Below are 21994 nucleotides of genomic sequence, written 5' to 3'. Positions count from 1 at the left end.
ATATATATATAATTGATAAATATATACATTATAAATATAATAAAATAATTAAAACTATATAAATATAATATAATTTATTGGACTGCAAAGGTTTTTATATTTTAGTAATAAAAGGGAGTCATTGTATTATATAGGTGAGATTATTATTGTCTTCTTTGTTTTCACAAATGTGTATTTTTAAAAGTATGTTATTAAAATATTTTTCTATATTTATGACTTTTTTTAACCTTTTTTCACCACTGCATAAGCCATCTGTCTATTGTTACTCATTCACTTTTCTATATACTCTTCCTGTTTGAAACGACTAACAGTCAAACACAAGAAGTGTTGTTTAAAATTCAAATATACAAATTATTAAAATGGCAGTAAGTATATTTCGTTGGTGTTCACCTCTGCTGACAAATAACCTTTAATTTTGTGTCATCAAGCAAAGACAGACGCGCTGTCGCGCCGTTGCCTAGGTAACCGACCTCACGCGAACTGTTGTTGTCAGGGGCGCGTTTACGTCCTGGACGTCGACAGCTGAAGCCAGGAGAAAGGTAATACGGTACGTTTTTATAAAGTTTATACAACTATTATGAAAATTAATCGAACGTGTTTACAGGTGGCAGAATGGCGAGAAATAAGAGAAACAAGACAAATTCCGAGTCTTCGAGCAGGGACACGGTGAGACCTTTCACGTCTGTTGTCGTCACTTTACGGCATTTGTGTTCACTTTTAGCCGCATTACGACTTTGTTGTTTCAGTTTGAAACGCTTCGCATTGAATTCAAAACCCCGGCAACCGCTGTTCTTCTTCTGGGATCACCTGAAGAAGACATTTTAATCGTGGCATGTGAAGCCATCTACGAATTTGCTGAGGAAGGTGCATAAAACTACGCTATATCGCTAAGTAGCCAACTAGCGCTGTTGGTTATCTAGATTGTGTTTGTCTCCCCCTGCTGTTAGGAGATGGTAACAAGATTAATTTGATGGAGCTGGGCGCATTGGAGGCCCTCAGTCAGCTCGTCAATCACAGCAACAAGATAATCAGACGCAATGCAATCATTGGACTGGGCGTCATGGCTACCAATAGTATGTCAAAAATATCAGTGTTAAGAGTACATTAATTCAGTATTAATGGTGTGGTTACTTCAAGGTACAGTCAGGAATACCATGCGAAACATTAATGTCATTCCATCAATTCTTGGCAGGCTGTCACTTGACGGTGAGTTTTTGTGAACACAACAAAATTAATCTACATCCTGAAGCATTTCTGGTCTTACTTTCGGTTTATTATTAATAAAGACACCGTCATCCAGGAGTTTGGGACTCTGTGCCTGTCCTGTCTGTCCACGGAACCGTCCTGTAAACTCAATATCGTCGACAACAAAGGTCTGCCGCTATTGCTCAAGCTCCTGTCCAACTCGGATCCAGATGTTCAGAAGAACTCGCTGGAGACCATACACAACTTGGCGGATGTGAGTCCAAATCCAAAACAATATCACCTCTAAAAAGGCAACAATTGTAATGTTCTTGTTTGCGTTTTATATCAAGGACGAGCAAATTTGCACCGTTCTTATGGAGCTGGGCGGGATATGTCATCTACTCGTGCTGATCAAGTCGCCGTTCGCCGTTATTCAGCACCTGGCTTTGAGAACACTGCATAAAATGGCTGCCAAGTGCAAAGATACCCAAAGTACCTTCAGAGAAGAAGAGGCGTTTGACATATTCATCGCTATCCTCTACAATAAGGTTGGAAAGTATCTTACTTTTTATACGGACCAAAGTTACACAATATTTCTATTTTAACAGGATTTAACCGACCTCCACGCGGAGACCTTGAAGGTTCTCGCCAACTGCATGAGCGACGCTGAGAGTTTCAAAGTGATCCTGAATGCAGGAGGAATCGCCATGCTGACGGAATTTGTCCTGATGCCCAAATTGTCCGAAGGCAATTCCTCGTCTGGGAAAAGCGGTCATAATGAAATCCAGTCCATGGCTGTGAACTGCATCGCCAGGGCTGCTCAGAACTGTACGCACACAGTATGTGATCAGATATGTTGTTGTGGTGTTGAAGGTGAAAAACACGTTTTTAGTATCCTGGTCAAAATACTAAATACAGTCAAAAATACGCATTTATCAAATTTTATGTATTTTTTTGCATTTTAGGCATTTTTAAGCATAAAAATGTCTCAATGAGCTAACCGACAAAATTAAGACATTCAGAAGACGCATTCAAAGACTGTAATAGGCACTAAGTGTCAGTAATTTAACACACAAGCACCAGACTTGAACCGCAGGCTTGAATGATCTCACAACAGACACACAATAATCCCCAACACAAGCTATTGCTACCACCCATACCAAGATAAAACTCACTTCCTGTCCGTCCCCCACTCGGGTCCCCTACCACTGGAACACGTTTACAGCAACACAACATGAGAATCAGTCTTATTAAGTATACTACATTAGTTAATATGTGTGTAAAGGTAACTATAGGGGTGTTATTTCATGTCTAGAGGGCTCTAATGTTAAAAAAAACATGTTACTAAAACTCACTTCCTGTTCGTCCCCCACTCAGGTTCCCTACCACTGGAACACCTTTACAGCAACACAACACGAGAATCAGTCTTATTAAGTCTACTACATTCGTTACTGTGTGTAAAGGTGACTATAGGGGTGTTATTTCATGAATAGAGGGCTCTAATGTTAAAAAAATAAGTTACTAAAACTCACTTCCTGTCCGTCCCCCACTCAGGACGCCTACCATTGGAACACGTTTACAGCAACACAACACGAGAATCAGTCTTATTAAGTCTACTACATTCGTTACTGTGTGTAAAGGTGACTATAGGGGTGTTATTTCATGTCTAGAGGGCTCTAATGTTAAAAAAACAAGTTACTAAAACTCACTTCCTGTTCGTCCCCCACTCAGGTCCCCTACCACTGGAACACGTTTACAGCAACACAACACGAGAATCAGTCTTATTAAGTCTACTACATGTGTGTGTAAAGGTGACTATAGGGGTGTTATTTCATGTCTAGAGGGCTCTAGTGTTAAAAAAATAAGTTACTAAAACTCACTTCCTCTCCGTCCCCCACTCAGGTTGCCTACCACTGGAACACGTTTACAGCAACACAACATGAGAATCAGTCTTATTAAGTCTACTACATTAGTTAATGTGTGTAAAGTTGACTATAGGGGTGTTATTTCATGTATAGCGGGCTCTAATGTTAAAGAAATAAGTTGCTAAAACTCACTTCCTGTCCGTCCCCCACTCAGGTTCCCTACCACTGGAACACGTTTACAACAACACACCACGAGAATCAGTCTTATGAAGTCTATTACATTAGTTAATGTGTATAAAGGACACTATAGGGGTGTTATTTCATGTCTAGAGGGCTCTAATGCTAAACAAATAAGTTGCTAAAACTCACTTCCTGTCCGTCCCCCATTCAGGTCCCCTACCACTGGAACACGTTTACAACAACACACCACGAGAACGTCTATTACATTAGTTAATGTGTATAAAGGACACTATAGGGGTGTTATTTCATGCCTAGAGGGCTCTAATGTAAAAAAAACAAGTTGCTAAAACTCACTTCCTGTCCGTCCCCCACTCAGGTCCCCTACCACTGGAACACGTTTACAACAACACGAGAATCAGTCTTATTAAGTCTACTACATTGGGTAATATTTGTGTAAAGGTGACTATAGGGGTGTTATTTCATGTCTAGAGGGCTCTAATGTTAAAAACACACAGGCTTGAAGTCTAATGTATATGATCTGAATGCTTCCACTGTTTTGTGTACAGCTGACCTGCACCAATTCCTGCATGACCAAAAGGTTGAGAAGGTTCTGGTCGATTTTCTGTCTTGTGCGGCCAACGACATCGCCAAAACATACGGCTGCGAAGCTGTGGCCGCCTTGAGCTCCTTCCTGCCCAGCAAAGATGTCTTCAGAGATTTAGGTATTTGGAGAAAATACACAAATAAGTGCACGTTTTGTTGATTGACATTTCGTTTCTTTGATTTTAGGTGGTATACCTGTCGTTGTGCGCTTAATGAAGGGTAAGAGTACGGTGATAAGAGACCTTGTTATCCAGACACTCGCCAACCTCACATCTGGAAACCATCTCAATACTATGTAAGAGACAAGATGAGTACTTTATATACACATTCATACTATGCAACACATATAGCAGTCCTATGGATTTAGAACCTTTACTTCATACAGTTAATACATTAAAGATATATTCTTTCCCAAACTCCTCTGTTATTATTTGTTTCATCACACAGCATACAAACAGTAGTGACCTAATGAGTCTGTTTTATGTATGTCGCATCATCAGGGCGGTATTTAAGGCAGGAGGACATAAGATGCTTGTGCCGAGGCTCTGTGACGCGTGTCCCAAGTTAGTGGCCAATTCTGTAGCCATACTCGGAAGGATGGCGGCACAGGAAGAAATACGATGTAAAGTGATATCGCAGGGAGTCGTAGCGCCGCTAGTGGAACCTTTAAAATCCACAGACACCGAGGTCTTGATCAGTACCTTGCTGTGCATCTGTGAACTGGCCTTTGAGGAAGAGGCCAGAGCAAAGGTGGGTAAGATTATTGTAGTAGTTCTACACCAATCACAATAAACCCACCCCCCTAAACACCCAGATTCCAACCTCATCACTGATTAAATAGTACACAAAGCATGTACTCATGGGTTGACGTTAGCATATTGAATGCACAGAAGTGCCGCCTCCCCCCATCTTTCAGTTATCCTATGTGAAGTTTGGACACTCCCTGCCTTAGTTTAAATGGAATGAAACCTAATATTCCAGTCTTTCAACATACGTAGCTGCTGAGTGCCGGGGGTCTGGAACCATTGGTCAGTTTGCTGCATTCCGGTCACATGGAGGTGCTGCGCTGTGCATGCATGGCGATCAGTGTATGTGCAAAGGATGAGCCCACTGCAATGGAAATGTGCCATTTTGGGTGAGATTCTTCAATCAGTGTAACGGTACTGTACATAGGTTAGAAATATTGGCGTACATATGACTGTACATATGTACATATGACAGTATTACCGGGGTTTGTGTTTCAGAGCCTTGGAAATCCTTCAAGAAATCAACCTGTCAATCAATCGTAGGAGCAAGTTCACCGAGTACGCCCTCGTCAGCCTGCTCAAATACAACCTGTCGCTCAAATTCGGTCTGCTGGGTTATTTGACAACTGGCGATGTCATCACCAAAGGCTTCTATGATACTGGGAAGGTGCGTGTACTGTTTATTTTCAAAAATGGCCAAAGTATTGTCCATGTTTTTTTTTTATTTGTTATTGGTTTAGGCGAGATTCTAAAAATACTGTTATACTAAAAATAAATACTAATAAAACTAAAAAAAAATTAGAAAATATTTTCTCTTAAAATATAACGTCTATATACTAAAAAAAATACAAAAAATCCTTTAAAAAATTAGGAAAAATTTGATTTTTTTCTCTTAAAATATAACGTCTTAGCATATCTTTACTAAATATCAAAAGTGGCACAAAAAGTATTGTCCATGTTTTTTTATTGGTTATTGGTTCAGGCGATATTCTAAAAATACTGTTATACTAAAAAAAACAACTAAAAATACTAAAAGAAATTAGGAAAATTTTGATTTTTTTCTCTTAAAATACAATGTCTATATACTAAAAAAATACAAAAAATACTTTAAAAAATTAGGAAAATTTAGATTTTTTTCTCTTAAAATATAACGTCTTAGCATATCTTTACTAAATATCAAAAGTGGCACAAAAAAGTATTGTCCATGTTTTTTTTATTGGTTATTGGTTCAGGCAATATTCTAAAAATACTGTTAATACTAAAAAAAAAATACTAAAAAAAATTAGGAAAAATTTGAATTTTTCTCTCCTAAAATATAACCTCTATATAATTAAAAAATGCTAAAAATACTACAAAAAAAGGAAAAATTTAATTTTTTTCTCTTAAAATATAATGTCTATATAGTAAAAAAAATAATAAAAATAAATTAGGAAAATTTTGAATTTTTTTCTCTTAAAATATAATGTCTATATACTAAAAAAATACTAAAAATAGTAAAAATAAATTAGGAAAATTTTGATTTTTTTTCTCTTAAAATATAACATCTTAGCATATCTTTATTAAATATCAAAAGTGGCCCTTGCATCCTTCATTTTCCAGTATGAGGTCCTCAGTGGAAAAGGTTTGTCCATTAGAAAATACTTTCTTTTGAAAACGTCGTCATAAAAACTGATCTTTCTTCAGGTTTGGTTTGGTCAGAAAGTTTTGACCATAGAAGAACTGTCCATGGAGCCAATAAACCAAGAGCGGCCTGTCATTGTCGTCCAATCTAATGAGTATGCGTTTCGTCAATATCACTGTCTTGTCACAGTTTTGCCCAGATGTTCTGAAAATATACGCTCACCGTTTTATTATTTAGGATCGATGAAGCGCAAGAGAAAAATGAGGCTCAGTCCTCGCCAGAGAGCAACAGGATCGATGACGTCTCTTTGCAGTTTCTAATTAAAGAGATCCAAGAGTCCGAGCTGCTTTTGAAAGACGAAGAAGAACAATATGCCGCATTGGCATGGTAATAAGCGTGAAGACAGCCAAGACCATGCTTCTTACATACAGTTAATCCGTGTTCCTGTTTTTGGGTGGCAGGTATGTAAGCGCTGCCATGGGCGGACCGATTGAGAGAGAAGATTTGGACGCATTTGCATGGCTGCAGCATCTTGCTGAACTCAAACTTCAAGTGAAATCCAATGTGATCCCGATTGGCATGATCAGAAAAGGAATCCATTGTCACAGAGCGCTGCTTTTCAAGGTACGGATTCGAATAACATACCATTAATTTTCTCCGCAATAACGGTATCTGCACTCATCTTGTCTGCAGTACTTGGCTGATTACTTTGGCTTGAGGTGTACTCTGGTTCGAGGTGAGTACAACCGGGCCTGGAATGAAGTACTCATCTACAAACAAGATCCCTCCGGCGACGAAAACTCTTCACAGCCGTGTTGCTACATTGTGGATCTCATGCACCAACCTGGACGTTTACTGGAGGTCAATAGTCCTGCTGCTAGTGATTACCAAAGCCTATAGAAGGGAGGGGTATGGGGTATAGGAAGTATAAATGTATCCAATTTCTTCAGTATTTCCTGTTTGGTAACTGGAAACTATGAGTACGGTCCAAGTTCTGAACTGGTGAAGTGTTTATTTGTGTGTGAAAATCTGAGCCACATGTTCCAATAAAAGGGAGATTTCACATGTTTTAGTCCTGACAAGGGAAAGATGAAAATTTGAACCCAATTTAGAGCTAATCTCAAAATCTGAGCCCAATTGTGGTCAAATGTCTTGATAACAAATGTCAAAATCTGAGCCAAATGTTAAAATTTTTAGATAGTTGTCTCGGAAAATGTCAAAATCAAAGCCAAATGTCTTTACAATGGAAATGCCAAAAAATTATCCAAATGTCTCAATATGGGAAATGTGAAAATCCGAGTTCAATGAAAGGAAATGTCAAAATTATAGTCAAATGTATCGATAAATCTTGATCAAAATTTCAGCCCCATGAATTGTAATTTAAAAATGTGAGCCCAAAGAAGAGTAATGTGAAAACAAGGCGGGGTACACCCTGGACTGGTCGCCAGCCAATCACGGGGCACATATAGACAACCAACCATTCACACTCACATTCATACCTATGGACAATTTGGAGTCGCTAATTAACCTAGCATGTTTTTGGAATGTGGGAGGAAACCGGAGTACCCGGAGAAAACCCACGCATGCACGGGGAGAACATGCAAACTCCACACAGAGATCGCCGAGGATGGAATTGAACCCTGGTCTCCTAGCTGTGAGGTCTGCGCGCTAACCACTAGACTGCCGTGCAATGTATAAACTGTATTATTGAGAAACTATATTTATTAAATCTATTTATCTGTACTCGGACTAGTGGTTAGCACACAGACCTCGCAGCTAGAAGACCCGAGTTCAATCCCACTCTTTGCCATCTCTGTGTGGAGTTTGCATGTTCTCCCCGTGCATGCGTGGGTTTTCTCCGGGTACTCCGGTTTTCCTCCCACATTCCAAAAACATGCTAGGTTAATTAGCGACTCCAAATTGTCCATAGGTATGAATGTGAGTGTGAATGGTTGTTTGTCTATATGTGCCCTGTGATTGGCTGGCTGGCGACCAGTCCAGGGTGTACCCCGCCTCTTGTCTGAAGACAGCTGGGATAGGCTCCAGCACCCCCGCGACCCTCGTGAGAATAAAATGAATATTTATTATATTTTAAACCAATAAAATTCAACAAAATGGAGAGCATGTGAAGCATATTTGTAATGTAGATTTGTACAGACAGTTCACCGCACCCCCTGGTGACCCCCGCCCCACTGTTTTGAGACACGCTGCAAAATTTGAGCCCACTGAAGAGAGCCAAATTCCCTATTTAAGATTTTAAGCCAAATGTGATCACGAGCCAAAATGGAGGGGAATGTTAAAATATTATCCAAATGTCCCGATACATGGAATGCCAAAATCTGTGATGCTTTCTGAAAAATGTCAAAACGACCGAATCAATGTAAAAAATGCTTAAAGTCTCTCAATTTAAAGTAGAATTGAAGAAAAAATATTTTTATTACATTATTTATATGATAAATTGGATTACTGATACTTAATTTTCGGTCCTGCACTTTGTAGACGCTCCCTTACAGCACCCGTTGCTCTGGGTAACCAATGTTATTTATTCAGCACCATGACACTTAAAGTTGAAGCTCACTGTTACCGTCTCCTGTTTGCGTAATTGACCGCAAAAGTTTGCGTATTTTATAGTTTTTTGTTGAGAAGAGGTTCTTCCGAAGCGACACCTGGGAGTCAAACTGGTGGTAAGTGCGAATACATGTCGTCACGGTGCAAACGTGCGTGTCGTGTTTTTGTCATTGGGCGACCTGACTGTGCATAAAAGTAATGACGTCACATCATTGTAACTTATTCCCACCGCTGGATATATTACGCAACCCGTTGATAATTATGGAAAAATTAAGTGTTTTTAATCTTCGGCAGATGTTTTAATGGTGTTCTCTCCCCCCCACCCACCGAAATAAATAAAATGCCCCCAAACTCAATTGCTTCTGTGCACTCACAGGCTCCAAACACATCCATGAAGTGGAGCTACAGCAGTGTAGCAAGTCACTCAAAGGCTGCGCAATGGGGGACAAAAATAAGAAAGATAAAAAGTCAAAGTGTGATACTCCGTGCAAGGAGGCGGTGAGACAACTTTGTGTACAAAAAAAAAAAAAAAAAAAAACACTAGTGTGCCTTACAACATACGAATTGTCTCATCTTCCAGTTTGGGCCACTTCACGTCAACGTCAAAACAACAACAACCGTAGTTCTTCTGCTGAGGTCCCCTGAAGATGACATAGTAATGATTGCATGTGAAGCACTCTACGGTTTTGCAGAGGAAGGTGCTCGGATAACATGATTTGTAATTGCATTAAATGCTTTCTATCGCCGTTCTTAATTATACTTGTGTTTTGTCTCCCCCTGGTGGCGGCAGATGATAAAAAGGTTTACCTCATGGAGCTTGGAGCGTTGCAGCAGCTACGTCATCTCATCAATCACGGCAATGAATTGATCAGACGCAATGCATTCATGATTTTGGGCAGGATGGTCACCAACGGTATGTAAAACACATTAATGCGTACTTAATTATAAGATATTTAATTGTGTTGTCATTTAAAAAAGGTGCCGTCGTCAGTGCCCTGCAACAAATTGATATCATCCCATCAATTATTGACAAATTATCACTTGACGGTTAGTCCTCAACGTCAACTTCTTCTTAACGATCCTTACTAATATGTCCGACTGATGGTATCCCGTCCTCTCTAATAAGACTCAGTAGTTCAAGACTGTGGGACGCTGTGCCTGTCTTTTTTGTCCGTGGCTCCTTGCTGCAAGGCCCAGATTGTTGCCAGCAAAGGTCTGCCGCCATTGATCAAGCTCCTTTCCAGTATAGAGCCAGATATTCAGAAGAACTCCCTCGAGACCATCTACAACGTGGTTCAAGTGAGTACTACCATGCAGTACTATTGGAATGGGGGCGGGGTTTCAGAGTTGAATTTGAGATCTGTGTAGGTTACGTTCGCAGCAGGAGCTTGTATGGGGATTATTGTGCTTGTTTTGCGAGATCAAAACCTGCAATAAAAGGGTGTTGTTCCGGCGATCGCGTCTGGTGCTTGTGTGTCTCGCTGAACGTTACACAACATGACTGACACCTTGTGAGGAGTGTAGAATCCTACATATCTACTGCTTCTTCTGAATGTTCTATACTTTATTTTACCGAATTTAGCCATTTTTATGGTTAAAAATGCTTAATTTAAGGACTTTTATATAAAATTAGCCTTTTAACTATTTTAAGTGTAAATAAGAGCCAACACAATTTCCACAATTTGGCACCCCTGGCGTGAAAAAAACTTGTTGTGTCGGGATTATTGTGCTTGTTTTGCGAGATTAAACCTGCAATAAAAGGGTGTTGTTCCGGCGATCGCGTCTGGTGCTTGTGTGTCTCGCTGAACGTTGTAGCAACATTACTGACACCTTGTGACGAGGGTGGAATCCTACATATCTACTGCTTCTTCTGAATGTTCTATACTTAATTTTACAGAATTTAGCCATTTTATGGTTAAAAATGCTTAATTTAAGGACTTTTATATAGTGTGTAAATAAGAGACAACACAATTTCCACAATTTGGCACCCCTGGCATGAAAAAAACTTGTGTCGGGATTATTGTGCTTGTTTTCACGAGATCAAACCTGCAATAAAAGGGTGTTGTTCCGGCGATCGCGTCTGGTGCTTGTGTGTCTCGCTGAACGTTGTAGCAACATTACTGACACCTTGTGACGAGGGTGGAATCCTACATATCTACTGCTTCTTCTGAATGTTCTATACTTTATTTGACCCAATTTAGCCATTTTTATGGTTAAAAATGCTTAATTTAAGGACTTTTATATAAAATTAGCCTTTTAACTATTTTAAGTGTAAATAAGAGACAACACAATTTCCACAATTTGGCACCCCTGGCATGAAAAAAACTTGTGTCGGGATTATTGTGCTTGTTTTACGATTTTACCTGCAATAAAAAGGTGTTCCGGTGATCGCGTCTGGTGCTTGTGTGTCTCGCTGAACGTTATAGCAACATTACTGACACCTTGTGACGAGTGTAGAATCCTACATATCACAACATGTGACTGCTTCTTCTGAATGTTCTATACTTGTTCTATACTTTATTTTACCGAATTTAGCCATTTTTATGGTTAAAAATGCTTAATTTAAGGACTTTTATGTAAAATTAGCCTTAATACACATTTAACTATTTTAAGTGTAAATAAGAGACCACACAATTTGCACAATTTTGTGAACATACCACCCTCCTGCTCCTGGCTAGCTTACACCAAATGTCGCAACAATGGAAGAATTTGAGATCTGTGTAGGCTACGTTCGCAACAGTAGCTTGTGTTGGGATTATTGTGCTTGTTTTGCGAGATCAAAACCTGCAATAAAAGGGTGTTGTTTCCGGCGATCGCATCTGGTGATTGTGTGTCTCTGTGAACATTACTGACACCTTGTGACGAGTGTAGAATCCTACATATCTACCTGCTACTGCTTCTTCTGAATGTTCTATACTTGTTGTATACTTTATTTTACCGAATTTTGCCATTGTTATGGTTAAAATGCTTAATTTAAGGACTTAAAAAATTTGCCCAATATAAAATATTATAATTAATTAATAAAATTAGCCTAAATACGCATTTAAATATTTTAAGTGTAAATAAGAGAAAACCCAATTTCTACAATTTGGCACCCCTGGCATGAAAAAAACAGTTTTGTGAACACCATACCACCCCCCTGCTCCTGGCTAGTTAACACCAAATGTCTCAACAATGGAAGTACAGTACAGTGGTACCCTGGTTTTCGTCAATAATTCGTACCAATAGGACTGACAAAAGCCGAAACGTACAAAAACCGAGGCAATTTTTTCTATAGGAAATAATGTAAGGTCAGAAAAGTGGAAAAAGCATAATCAGTCCCATTTAAATACAAATGCAATTAAAAATTGTTCGATGCTAACTTTTGACTCCTTGACTCTGCTCTGCTATGCCAATGAAGAACAGCCCACCGTGCCCTGCGGTATACGAGTTGGGCGGGATCCCCATCCTTTTGGAGCTGCTCGATTCCCCCTACGCCATCATTCAGCAACTGGCTTTAAAGACGTTACAAAAGGTCACCGCCGATAAAGGGTCACACGGCATTCTAAGAAAAGAGCAAGGAATTATCAAGCTCCTGGAGATCCTCAAAGACAAGGTCGGTATTTAGCGAATCTTTTTCTTTCTGTTTGCGTCTTTATTGATTTTTGTTTCTATCCCTCACAGAGCTTGGATGACCTCCATTTTGACACCTTGGAGGTTCTTGCTAACTGTATAAGCAATAGTGACAATTTACAGCTAATCCAAAACGGAGGAGGACTCACCGTGTTGGTAGAGCTTCTTCTTCCCACTCAAGTCCCCGAAGTGGAGTCCGATCCCGTTGAATGCGTCAGCCATGAAGTCTTCTCCAGTGCTGTTAAATGCATCTCCAGGGCGAGCCAGCACTGTAAGCACAGAATCAAACATTGGCATTATAATGCTCGTCTTATATTTGTTTATATGTGTGCAGCTGACAGTCACAAAGATCTCCATGAGTTGAAGTTTGAGGAGATTCTGCTGGATCTTCTGTCTCAAGGCACTGATAGTGTGAGAACACTAGCTTGTCAAGCCGTGGCTGCTATGAGCTCCTTCCTGGCCAGCAAGGAACACTTCAGGGATTTAAGTACGATACTGACTCAAATATAAAATCCAAGACATTCCCATGTTCCGGCGATCGCGTCTGGTGCTTGTGTGTCTCGCTTAACGTTATAGCAACATTACTGACACCTTGTGACGAATGTAGAATCCTACATATCACAATACGTGACTACTTCTTCTGAATGTTCTATACTTGTTATATACAGTAAACCTCGGATATATCGGACTTGGATATATCGGAAATTCGCTCACAACGGACAGATAAAAAAGAACCAATTTTTCTGTAATGCATTTCATTGCATATATCGGATTTTTTATAACGGATTTCGCCTATTTCGGACAAAATCTCCAGTCCCGTTCCAATGCATTTCCATTAAATTTCCCTCGCATATATCGGATGGCCGCATCGTGGCGCTCCGATTCGTCGAATCGTGACAGGCCGCTATACAACGTCATTTGCAGCGTTGCCTGCGCGTCCAGGTACATTGGAAACATAGTCAAGGAAGTGCCTTTTTATAACGGATAAAATCCGATTTACGCATACATAGTCAAGGAAGTGCCTTTTTATAACGGATAAAATCCGATTTACGCATATACCGGATATAAATCCGATATATGCGTAAAACGGACATTTTCCAGTATACGCCTATAATGGATTTCGCTTATATCGGACAAAACCAGTGGGAACAATTGAATCCGATATATCCGAGGTTTACTGTAGCAACATTACTGACACCTTGTGACGAATGTAGAATCCTACATATCACAATACGTGACTACTTCTTCTGAATGTTCTATACTTGTTATATACTTTATTTTACCAAATTTAGTCATTTTTATGGTAAAAAAAATCTAAGACATTCCCATGAGAATTGAATGCGATTTTAGTGTTTTTTTTTTTTAATGTGATTCAGATATTTTCCCTGCTCTGGTACGCTTACTAAACAACGGGAATTTGGCGTTGAGAGGGGAAGCTCTCCAGGCCCTCGCCAACCTCACATCTGGAAACAAACTCAACATTTTGTAAGACAGACCCAAAATGGCAAGGTCAATTTTATTGCAAAAACCTTTATTTAAAATAACAATGTGTCATCTTCAGGGCGCTATATGAAGCGGGAGGACTTAAGCGCCTTGTGAAGCGACTCGGTGACAACTGTCCGAGACGGGTGACCAATGCCGCGGTGATGCTTTGCAGGTTAGCAGTACAGGGGGACGAGATTCAGTATGATGTGTTGTCGCGGGGAGCCATGACAGCGCTGGTGAAGCCTTTACACTCGACGGACGCGCAGGTCCTGATCAATGCTACGTTGTGCATCTGTGAACTGGCGTTCCACGCGGATGCCAGGGCACAGGTCAGTGCTTGTGTATCAACTCACTTTTCCTCAGCCTGAGTCTTATTTACTCTTATGTCTGCAATATTGGGTAATATGAGTGTAAAAGGGTGTTATGTCATGTCTAAGTAGGGCTTTAATTATGTTAAAATCCGTATTCATGGTAATGGTTTAATTTCATTTGAACATGCATCAGATTACAATTGAATGCATCGCATAATCAGTTCACAGTTCCACATGTCCGAAAGGAGTAGGAAGAAGCAAAGCTTATTAAATCCTACCCCTCCATCTGGTACTTTTACAATCAGTAACTGTTACATTTGTTCACTTCCTGCTTTCCTAATATAGTTTAAGTTTTAATTGAATTTTTATTTTATTTTATTATTTTTTTGTCCCCTCCATCTGGTACTTTTACAATCAGTAACTTACATTTGTTCACTTCCTGCTTTCCTAATATAGTTTAAGTTTTAATTGAATTTTTATTTTATTTTATTTTATTTTTTGTCCCCTCCATCTGGTACTTTTACAATCAGTAACTCTTACATTTGTTCACTTCCTGCTTTCCCAATATAATTTAAGTTATTTTTATTCATTTTTTTTATTTTTTTAAAATTAATTATTATTTTTTTCAATTACTTATTTTTTACAAATTTCCCCACTGAGGGACGAATAAAGGCATATCTAAAGGCATATCTTATTTTATTTTTTCTTTATTAATTTTAATTTTAATTTTTTGTCACGTACCAAAGTACGAGGTGATATGACCATACAATGACATAATGGATACCATTAACAGAAAATCAAACGACATAAAAAGCAGACATGTTCACTTAAAAGGCTCGGCTACCTGCAGGATTCACTTCAAAGAGCCGGATTATTTACCAATGACCCATCTCTAAACACTTGTGGCGTGTTCTTTTATTTTAAATGAGCATCTAATATTGTCGTGTTTCCCAACGTACTGCAGCTACGGCGAGCTCGTGGTCTCGAGCCGTTGGTCAATTTGCTGCGTACCACTCACACGGAGGTGCTGCGCTGCACATGCACGGCCATCAGTGTGTGTGCAAAGGATGAACCCACTGCTGTGGCCATGTGTAAATTTGGGTGAGACGCTGAACCGACGACATATTTACGTCCACTTCAAGTGTCTCAATGCGTCTGTGGCGTACTGTCGTGTGTGTTTCAGAGCGCTGGAAATGCTTCATGAAATCAACCAGTCGGAGAACAGCAAGACCAAGTTCAGCGAGTTTGCCTTGAACAGTCTCATTCAAGCCAGCTTGTCACTCAAATATGGGCTGACGGGTTATTTGGCTTCCACGGATGTTATCACCGATGGTTTCTTCGATGCTGGGAAGGTGTGTGCACTTTTTTTTTTTCTATCTTCATCAAATACTAGGAACCTTACCGTGATATCTGTATCTCAGTTCTGGTTTGGTCAGAAAGTTCTGACTCTAGAGGAACTTTCAATGGAGCCTGTCAACCAACGATTGACCGTGATAGCTGTCAACGCGTCAATTGAGTAAGGGATGCTTCGTTGTATACGTTATGGAAGGAAAACAAGTAAAAAATTCAGTTTCTTTTAAACGTAGGAACATTGACGATGGAGCGCAACCGTTCGAGTCTCCTCAAGGAAAAGTGATGGATGACGTCACATTGCAGCTCCTGGTTAGAGAGGTCAAAGAGTCCATTTTGCTTCTGAGCGACGAAGTGGAGCAATATGCTGCCTTGGCTAGGTAACTATTTACTAAGTTGATGGACACTACACGCCCACTAAGTATTTTATTGGGATGGTTTCAATGTTTTTTTGTCTTCGGATTTGTCCTTCATATACATTTTTTTCAGTGACAGTTCCTTTATTTATTTTTTTAAATTTCATTGTTTTTCAATTTCAACATTGATTTTTTTCCCGCTTTTGGTGTGGAGTGTCGAACACTAATTAATTAACTAATTAATTAATGTGTGGATTTTGTTGAGTGAGAACACCACTGTTAATGGCGTTGAAAATATATATTTTTAAGTATTTTATTGGGATGGTTTCAATGTTTTTTTGTCTTCGGATTTGTCCTTCATATACATTTTTTTCAGTGACAGTTCCTTTATTTATTTTTTTTAAATGTCATTGTTTTTCAATTTCAACATTGATTTTTTTCCCGCTTTTGGTGTGGAGTGTCAAACACTAATTAATTTACTAATTAATTAATGTGTGGATTTTGTTGAGCAAGAACACCACCGTTAATGGCGTTGAAAATATATATATTTTTTAGTATTTTATTGGGATGGTTTCAAGGTTTTTTTGTCTTCGGATTTGTCCTTCATATACATTTTTTTCAGTGACAGTTCCTTTATTTATTTTTTTAAATGTCAATGTTTTTCAATTTCAACATTGATTTTTTTCCCGCTTTTGGTGTGGAGTGTCGAACACTAATTAATTAACTAATTAATTAATGTGTGGATTTTGTTGAGTGAGAACACCACCGTTAATGGCGTTGAAAATATATATATTTTTTAGTATTTTATTGGGATGGTTTCAATGTTTTTTTGTCTTTGGATTTGTCCTTCATATACATTTTTTTCAGTGACAGTTCCGTTATTTATTTTTTAAAATGTCATTGTTTTTCAATTTCAACATTGATTTTTTTCAGCTTTTGGTTAATTTGATTAACCAATGTTTGATTAATCAATGTTAACTATAAAAAGTGATATTGGATAATTCCTCACGGCACACCTGAGGGTTTCTCAAGGTACACTAGTGGTCGAAAATCACTGGTATGAATACTCACGGTCATGTCTTTATGTACCAGGCGTGTATGCGATGCCATGGGTGGAGCAACGGAGAAAGACGAGTTGCACCGTTTCGGATGGCTGCTGCACATCTGCCTGCTCAAATGCCAACTGCAGTGCAATGTGGTCCCCATCGGAATGATCAGCAAGGGATTCTACTGTCACAGGGCGCTTCTTTTTAAGGTCGGTGCCTTTAAATTGATCCTGCGACACAGTCACACGTTGACATGCTTCCTCTTGATACAGTACTTGGCCGATTGCATTGGTATGAGGTGTACTCTGGTTCGAGGGGACAACAACCGAGCTTGGAATGAAGTACTCGTCTACAAGGAAGATACCTCCAGCAATGGATACTCTATTCAGCCATGTTGCTACATTGTGGACCTCATGCACCAGCCCGGGAACTTAATAGGAGCTAATACTGCTGCAGCGATTCGATATAACAGTATATAGATTATTATAGGAATTTGATTTATAGGACTACCTTTCAACTTTTGTATTTGGAATTTTAGGTCACTATTTTTGTATGCTTAGTTTTTTTCCACTTTCTGAACACCAGCATGTAAACCATCTAAAAAAAACACACTCAGCGAGGTTGTTTTGGATTAAAGTACAATATTGACATATTGATAAGATGATCCCTCTTTTTGAAGATCAATTTTAGACAAAAAAAATCAAATTTCTTTGCTCACTGATCACCATTCTCTTAAAAGTAGAGGCAATTTCATTAGAAATGGCTTGTGAATGCTGAAGCTTGAAATGTGGAAATGTGTTTCGATCTATTCACCCACCGAGGATCGAACTTGCAACCATCAGGTTCGGGGACGACTGAGTCATGCTACTATGCACACAACGTTATTTTGCGGGACTACCAGTGTTTAAAAAACCGGGTAGACCCATTGATTGATGGGAAATGGTGATTAGAAACCCCGCCCCCTGAATGCTAATTTTATAATGCTACACAGACAACCGCTTTTGTTCCATTCTTCAGCTAGCTTGTCGGCTAGTCCATGCTGGTAGGGAATCAGGAACTCCAACCAGTTGTGCCTGATGGTGGCGTCATCAGGGCAGACGGTGTATCTGGCCTACAGTGCACGCCCATATAAGGAAGCACACCTATGTGTGACATCACACACCTCCCGCTGAGTGTTTTGAGCCATCCCAAGCTTCTTTTGGGGGCTCACTTTGGCATCGTTTAATAACAATACACCATTTTAATTCCATTTATAGGTCAGAAAACTGGTCCCCTTTAAGGACAAAAGCAGGGTTAATACTGAAATACTTCAAAAATAGATATGCCATTCAAAACACTAAGAAGAAAAATGTAATTTGGAGTAGCAAACGACAGCAATGTTGTGTCCAACTGGCGACAAACATTACTTAAATAATCATAGGATAAGGAGCATATAGATTAATGATACAGTGTATACATGCAATATGCAGAAGTGTTACTTCATGCAGAAAGTATTAATGGATTTATATACATGCACGGGATATGAGGTATCAGTCATTGTTGTTCTTCTTGCTCTATGCACCATATCTTAAATATTTTCTGGCTCAATAGCTTTTGGACTTTGGCCAGCAATTAAAGCTGTAAACTCGGTCCACTTTGACCTACATTAGGTGGGACTTCCTGACCGGGTCACCCTGTTAACGGCAGGATAAGGTAGTGTGGCGATGTAAAGACTCACCACACCATCGCCTGTTTGCACTTGACTCGAAGACGGCACGGCGTAAGCATGTCTCGCCTGGTCACTCGCATCTTTGTTATTTCCAAACACTCGAGAGCGGGGCTGCCATTGTTGTCACGGCGGAGCATCCCCGTCTTCATCCGCCCTGTACACACAAGTGGAGGTAAGATGTTATGTTGAGTTCACTGCATATTCGGAATTTACTAATTTAATACTCATACTAATCATAAGTAATATAATAGGCTTGCAATCTCTAACCCGCTATGACCAGACGACAGATTGGCAAAAGAAACTCACTCCTGAGCAGTATGTAGTCACTCGAGAGAGGGGTACGGAAGTGGTGAGTAGCACGCACACACACACACACACACACACACACACACACACTTCTGTTATTAAACTAGATTGTTGCATTGTGTCAGACCGCAATTCAAAAAGTCCACAACAAAACACGTGCCGCTTCACACACACACACAAGTCAACACAGTTGGAGTTGGACTTTGTCCCTCGCTACGTATATTGTTGACCTAGGTTTGTTGTTGACCTTTGGTTTACCACGAGGAATACTGCAATAGTAACTTCCAGGTGTAAATTAATTGTCAACAATTTACCTGGCATTATATACAAATCTTGTGCTGCTGGGGTATTTTTAACAAGCGTCGTTTTGCAGCAGGTGCTTTAAAATAGGAGCGTTTCTGTCACAAGGAGGCTCTTTGACTTGACATTTTGTAGTAGAAAACTCCCAATGGTCTTTCTGTCGTTCTTGATGAAAGGTCCCGGAAGGCCAGTTGACTTGGTTGTTCTTAATAAGAACCACGACTGAATATAATATATCAAATAATAAACATGGCATGCTTGCAAACGTCACAGTAGATTCCCATTGCCTCACCAGCCAGGACAGTGTGGTCACCTCGCCAGGCAGATCGGAAAAGCAAAGAAGGTCAAATGTGATGCGGCTGGCTAAGCAAAATAAAATAAATGTCCTTTACAAACAATGTTAGTGTGAAAAAAAAATTTTTTTGGTCTATTTTTTTTAAAAATATATCCCTAATATTTGTTTTTTATCCTTATAATACAAAGACAAGGGCTGCACAGCGGTCAAGTGGTTAGCACGCAGACCTCACAGCTAGGAGACCAGGGTTCAATTCCACCCTTGGCCATCTCTGTGTGGAGTTTGCATGTTCTCCCCGTGCGTGAGTGGGTTTTCTCCTGGTACTCCGGTTTCCTCCCACATTCCAAAAACATGCTAGGTTAATTAGCAACTCCAAATTGTCCATAGGTATGAATGTGAGTGTGAATGGTTGTTTGTCTATATGTGCCCTGTGATTGGCTGGCGACCAGTCCAGGGTGTACCCTGCCTCTCGCCCGAAGACAGCTGAGATAGGCTCCAGCACCGACCCTCGTGAGGATAAGCAGTAGAAAATGAATGAATGAATGGTACCTTTTGGGTGTTAAGTTGCTGTGTGATGAGGTTAATGTTGTTGTGTCAGACTGTTGAAAATGAATGAATGGATGATTATTATTTTATTATATTAGAGGCAACAAAGGTTGGCTGGGGACCAGTCCAGGGTGTACAAAGACTACAAAGAATGAATATAAAGACAACTAAGTGGACAAATGTGTTATTGTGGATATTGCAAAACTATAATAATGGCAAAGATCCCATTACATTCTGGTGCTGGGCTTAAATACATGTGTTCCCTTTTTAGCCCTTTAGTGGGATCTACCTGAATCACTATGAGGTGGGGATGTACCATTGCGTCTGCTGTGACTCTCCACTCTTCAGGTAACTCTTGGCATCCATTATTTAAAGCTGAAAATGCATGCAGTAGAACACATTATTGAAGTATTCTCAGGTTCTGGGAAAGAGGCAAAATGTCTCCTAAGACAACCTGAACAGTACTGTTGTGATGGATTGAATCTTCAGACTTGAGCCGTCATATCCTTCTAGCACAGGGGCCTCAAACACGCGGCCCGCGGGCCAAATGTGGCCCACAGGACACTAGTTTGAGGCCCCCGCCTTGATATGAAAGTTTAATGTTAGTGCGGCCCCGCGCAAGTTTGATATGGATGCTTTATGATACGTACATGTACCCAGAAAAAATTATTACGTTTGATTAATGTTCATGTTAAAGGTTAAATAACTGTTAATAGTTATCCTCCCTATCCGTGTGGAAGTGGTAAGTTTTTGGCTATTTAAGTTTAAAGGAAATAACTTGAAGGCTACCGTTTAAAGGTCGCTAGCTCTCTAGTTTGCGAGTTAGCATGTGTCTCAAGACCCTGCAGTTGCGCAATATGTTGTAAATAATAAAAAGTATAAATGTGACTATAGTCGTGTTTTGTCATGTCTACAGGGCTCTAATAATGCTTTGTTCATTTTAATCTGAAAAAAATAATTTGTCTACCCACCAACTATATGTGGTTTCTTAAGTTTTTATTATTTGCCGTTTTATTATTATTATTATTATATTTATTTATTCATTACTGATTGATTTTCTTTATTCTTGATTTGTTTATTTATTTTTCATCTTATTTTGTGTAGAAAAATAAAAAGTAAGATATTTGAAAACAGTGGAATGTTTTATCAGACCTTTTCTTGTAGAAAATCGAAACCAAAGCAAAGTTTATTAATTTTTCTTTTTTTAATAAATGCGTTTTTTTTTTTTTTGAAAACATGATGCGGCCCAGTCTCGCCCAGACCCTAGCTCAAGTGGCCCCCAAGTAAATTGAGTTTGAGACCCCTGTTCTAGCAAGACCTGATGAAGCCTGCTTAGATAGGAAGTGTTCTGAGACTACAATGAATGATGAATAAGAATATTCATAAGTTATATTACATGTTGTTCTTGTTGTTATAGCTCAGAGTCCAAGTATGACTCCGGGACGGGCTGGCCGGCTTTCAAGGAGGCTCATGGGACGTGGGAGCGAGATGAAAGCCACTCCTCTATCATCCGTCGCCCTGACAACAGCCTGGGTAGCGCCAGCACGGAGGTGCTTTGTAAAAACGTGAGCTCTTCTTTCACTTCTATACTTCTTTTTTAGCTTTATGCGCTTTGACTTAACATGTTGTGTGTTTTTTTGCAGTGTGACGCCCACTTGGGTCATGTATTTGAGGACGGGCCGGATCCGACTGGTCAGCGGTTCTGTATTAACAGCGCCGCACTCAACTTTAAGCCCAGAGAAAACACCAAACCTGGAGAGGACGAGGAGAACTGACAATATATCATATTTTACGATGTATAATCTTCATTGTGGTTCTGTATTTTTCAATGGAATCTGTCTGCATTACTTGTTTGAAGGTTTTTCTTAATAAATATATCATATGTACATGGAACTGGAGTTAATGCTGCCC

General features: G+C 39.5%; 3 protein-coding genes across 5 annotated transcripts; all 3 read left to right on the top strand.

Moving 5' to 3' along the window:
- The first annotated feature begins 261 nt into the window (after positions 1–261).
- On the top strand, positions 262–7251 carry LOC131108438 (armadillo repeat-containing protein 3-like). 3 transcript variants are annotated; one of them, XM_058059377.1, is made up of 17 exons: positions 262–539; positions 605–666; positions 747–864; positions 948–1073; positions 1138–1206; positions 1287–1459; positions 1536–1733; positions 1794–2013; positions 3797–3952; positions 4020–4128; positions 4334–4583; positions 4832–4968; positions 5078–5246; positions 6263–6354; positions 6438–6587; positions 6662–6824; positions 6894–7251. In XM_058059377.1, exons 2-17 carry the CDS (start codon positions 613–615, stop codon positions 7098–7100), a joined length of 2391 nt encoding a protein of 796 aa, XP_057915360.1. In that variant the 5' UTR covers positions 262–539; positions 605–612; the 3' UTR covers positions 7101–7251. The 3 variants fall into 3 exon arrangements, with proteins under 3 accessions (XP_057915360.1, XP_057915361.1, XP_057915362.1); XM_058059378.1 differs by lacking the exons at positions 262–539; positions 605–666 and having other exon boundaries at positions 762–864; positions 1301–1459; XM_058059379.1 differs by lacking the exons at positions 262–539; positions 605–666 and having other exon boundaries at positions 790–1073; positions 1301–1459.
- A 1955-nt stretch (positions 7252–9206) lies between these two features.
- LOC131109139 (armadillo repeat-containing protein 3-like) lies at positions 9207–17407 on the top strand. The gene is made up of 16 exons (XM_058060802.1): positions 9207–9266; positions 9349–9466; positions 9559–9681; positions 9747–9815; positions 9895–10067; positions 12169–12363; positions 12432–12651; positions 12715–12867; positions 13757–13865; positions 13942–14194; positions 15141–15277; positions 15360–15528; positions 15598–15692; positions 15763–15906; positions 16975–17137; positions 17201–17407. Exons 1-16 carry the CDS (start codon positions 9207–9209, stop codon positions 17405–17407), a joined length of 2388 nt encoding a protein of 795 aa, XP_057916785.1.
- A 1182-nt stretch (positions 17408–18589) lies between these two features.
- On the top strand, positions 18590–21963 carry msrb2 (methionine sulfoxide reductase B2). The gene is made up of 5 exons (XM_058059386.1): positions 18590–18808; positions 18888–18985; positions 20355–20431; positions 21501–21648; positions 21727–21963. Exons 1-5 carry the CDS (start codon positions 18694–18696, stop codon positions 21856–21858), a joined length of 570 nt encoding a protein of 189 aa, XP_057915369.1. The 5' UTR covers positions 18590–18693; the 3' UTR covers positions 21859–21963.
- Positions 21964–21994: the final 31 nt, after the last annotated feature.

Source organism: Doryrhamphus excisus, chromosome 21 (assembly GCF_030265055.1).
Source record: "Doryrhamphus excisus isolate RoL2022-K1 chromosome 21, RoL_Dexc_1.0, whole genome shotgun sequence".
Classification (NCBI taxonomy): domain Eukaryota; kingdom Metazoa; phylum Chordata; class Actinopteri; order Syngnathiformes; family Syngnathidae; genus Doryrhamphus; species Doryrhamphus excisus.
The sequence above is the reverse complement of the archived record's forward strand: the minus strand, read 5'-3'. Positions and strand labels throughout refer to the sequence as shown.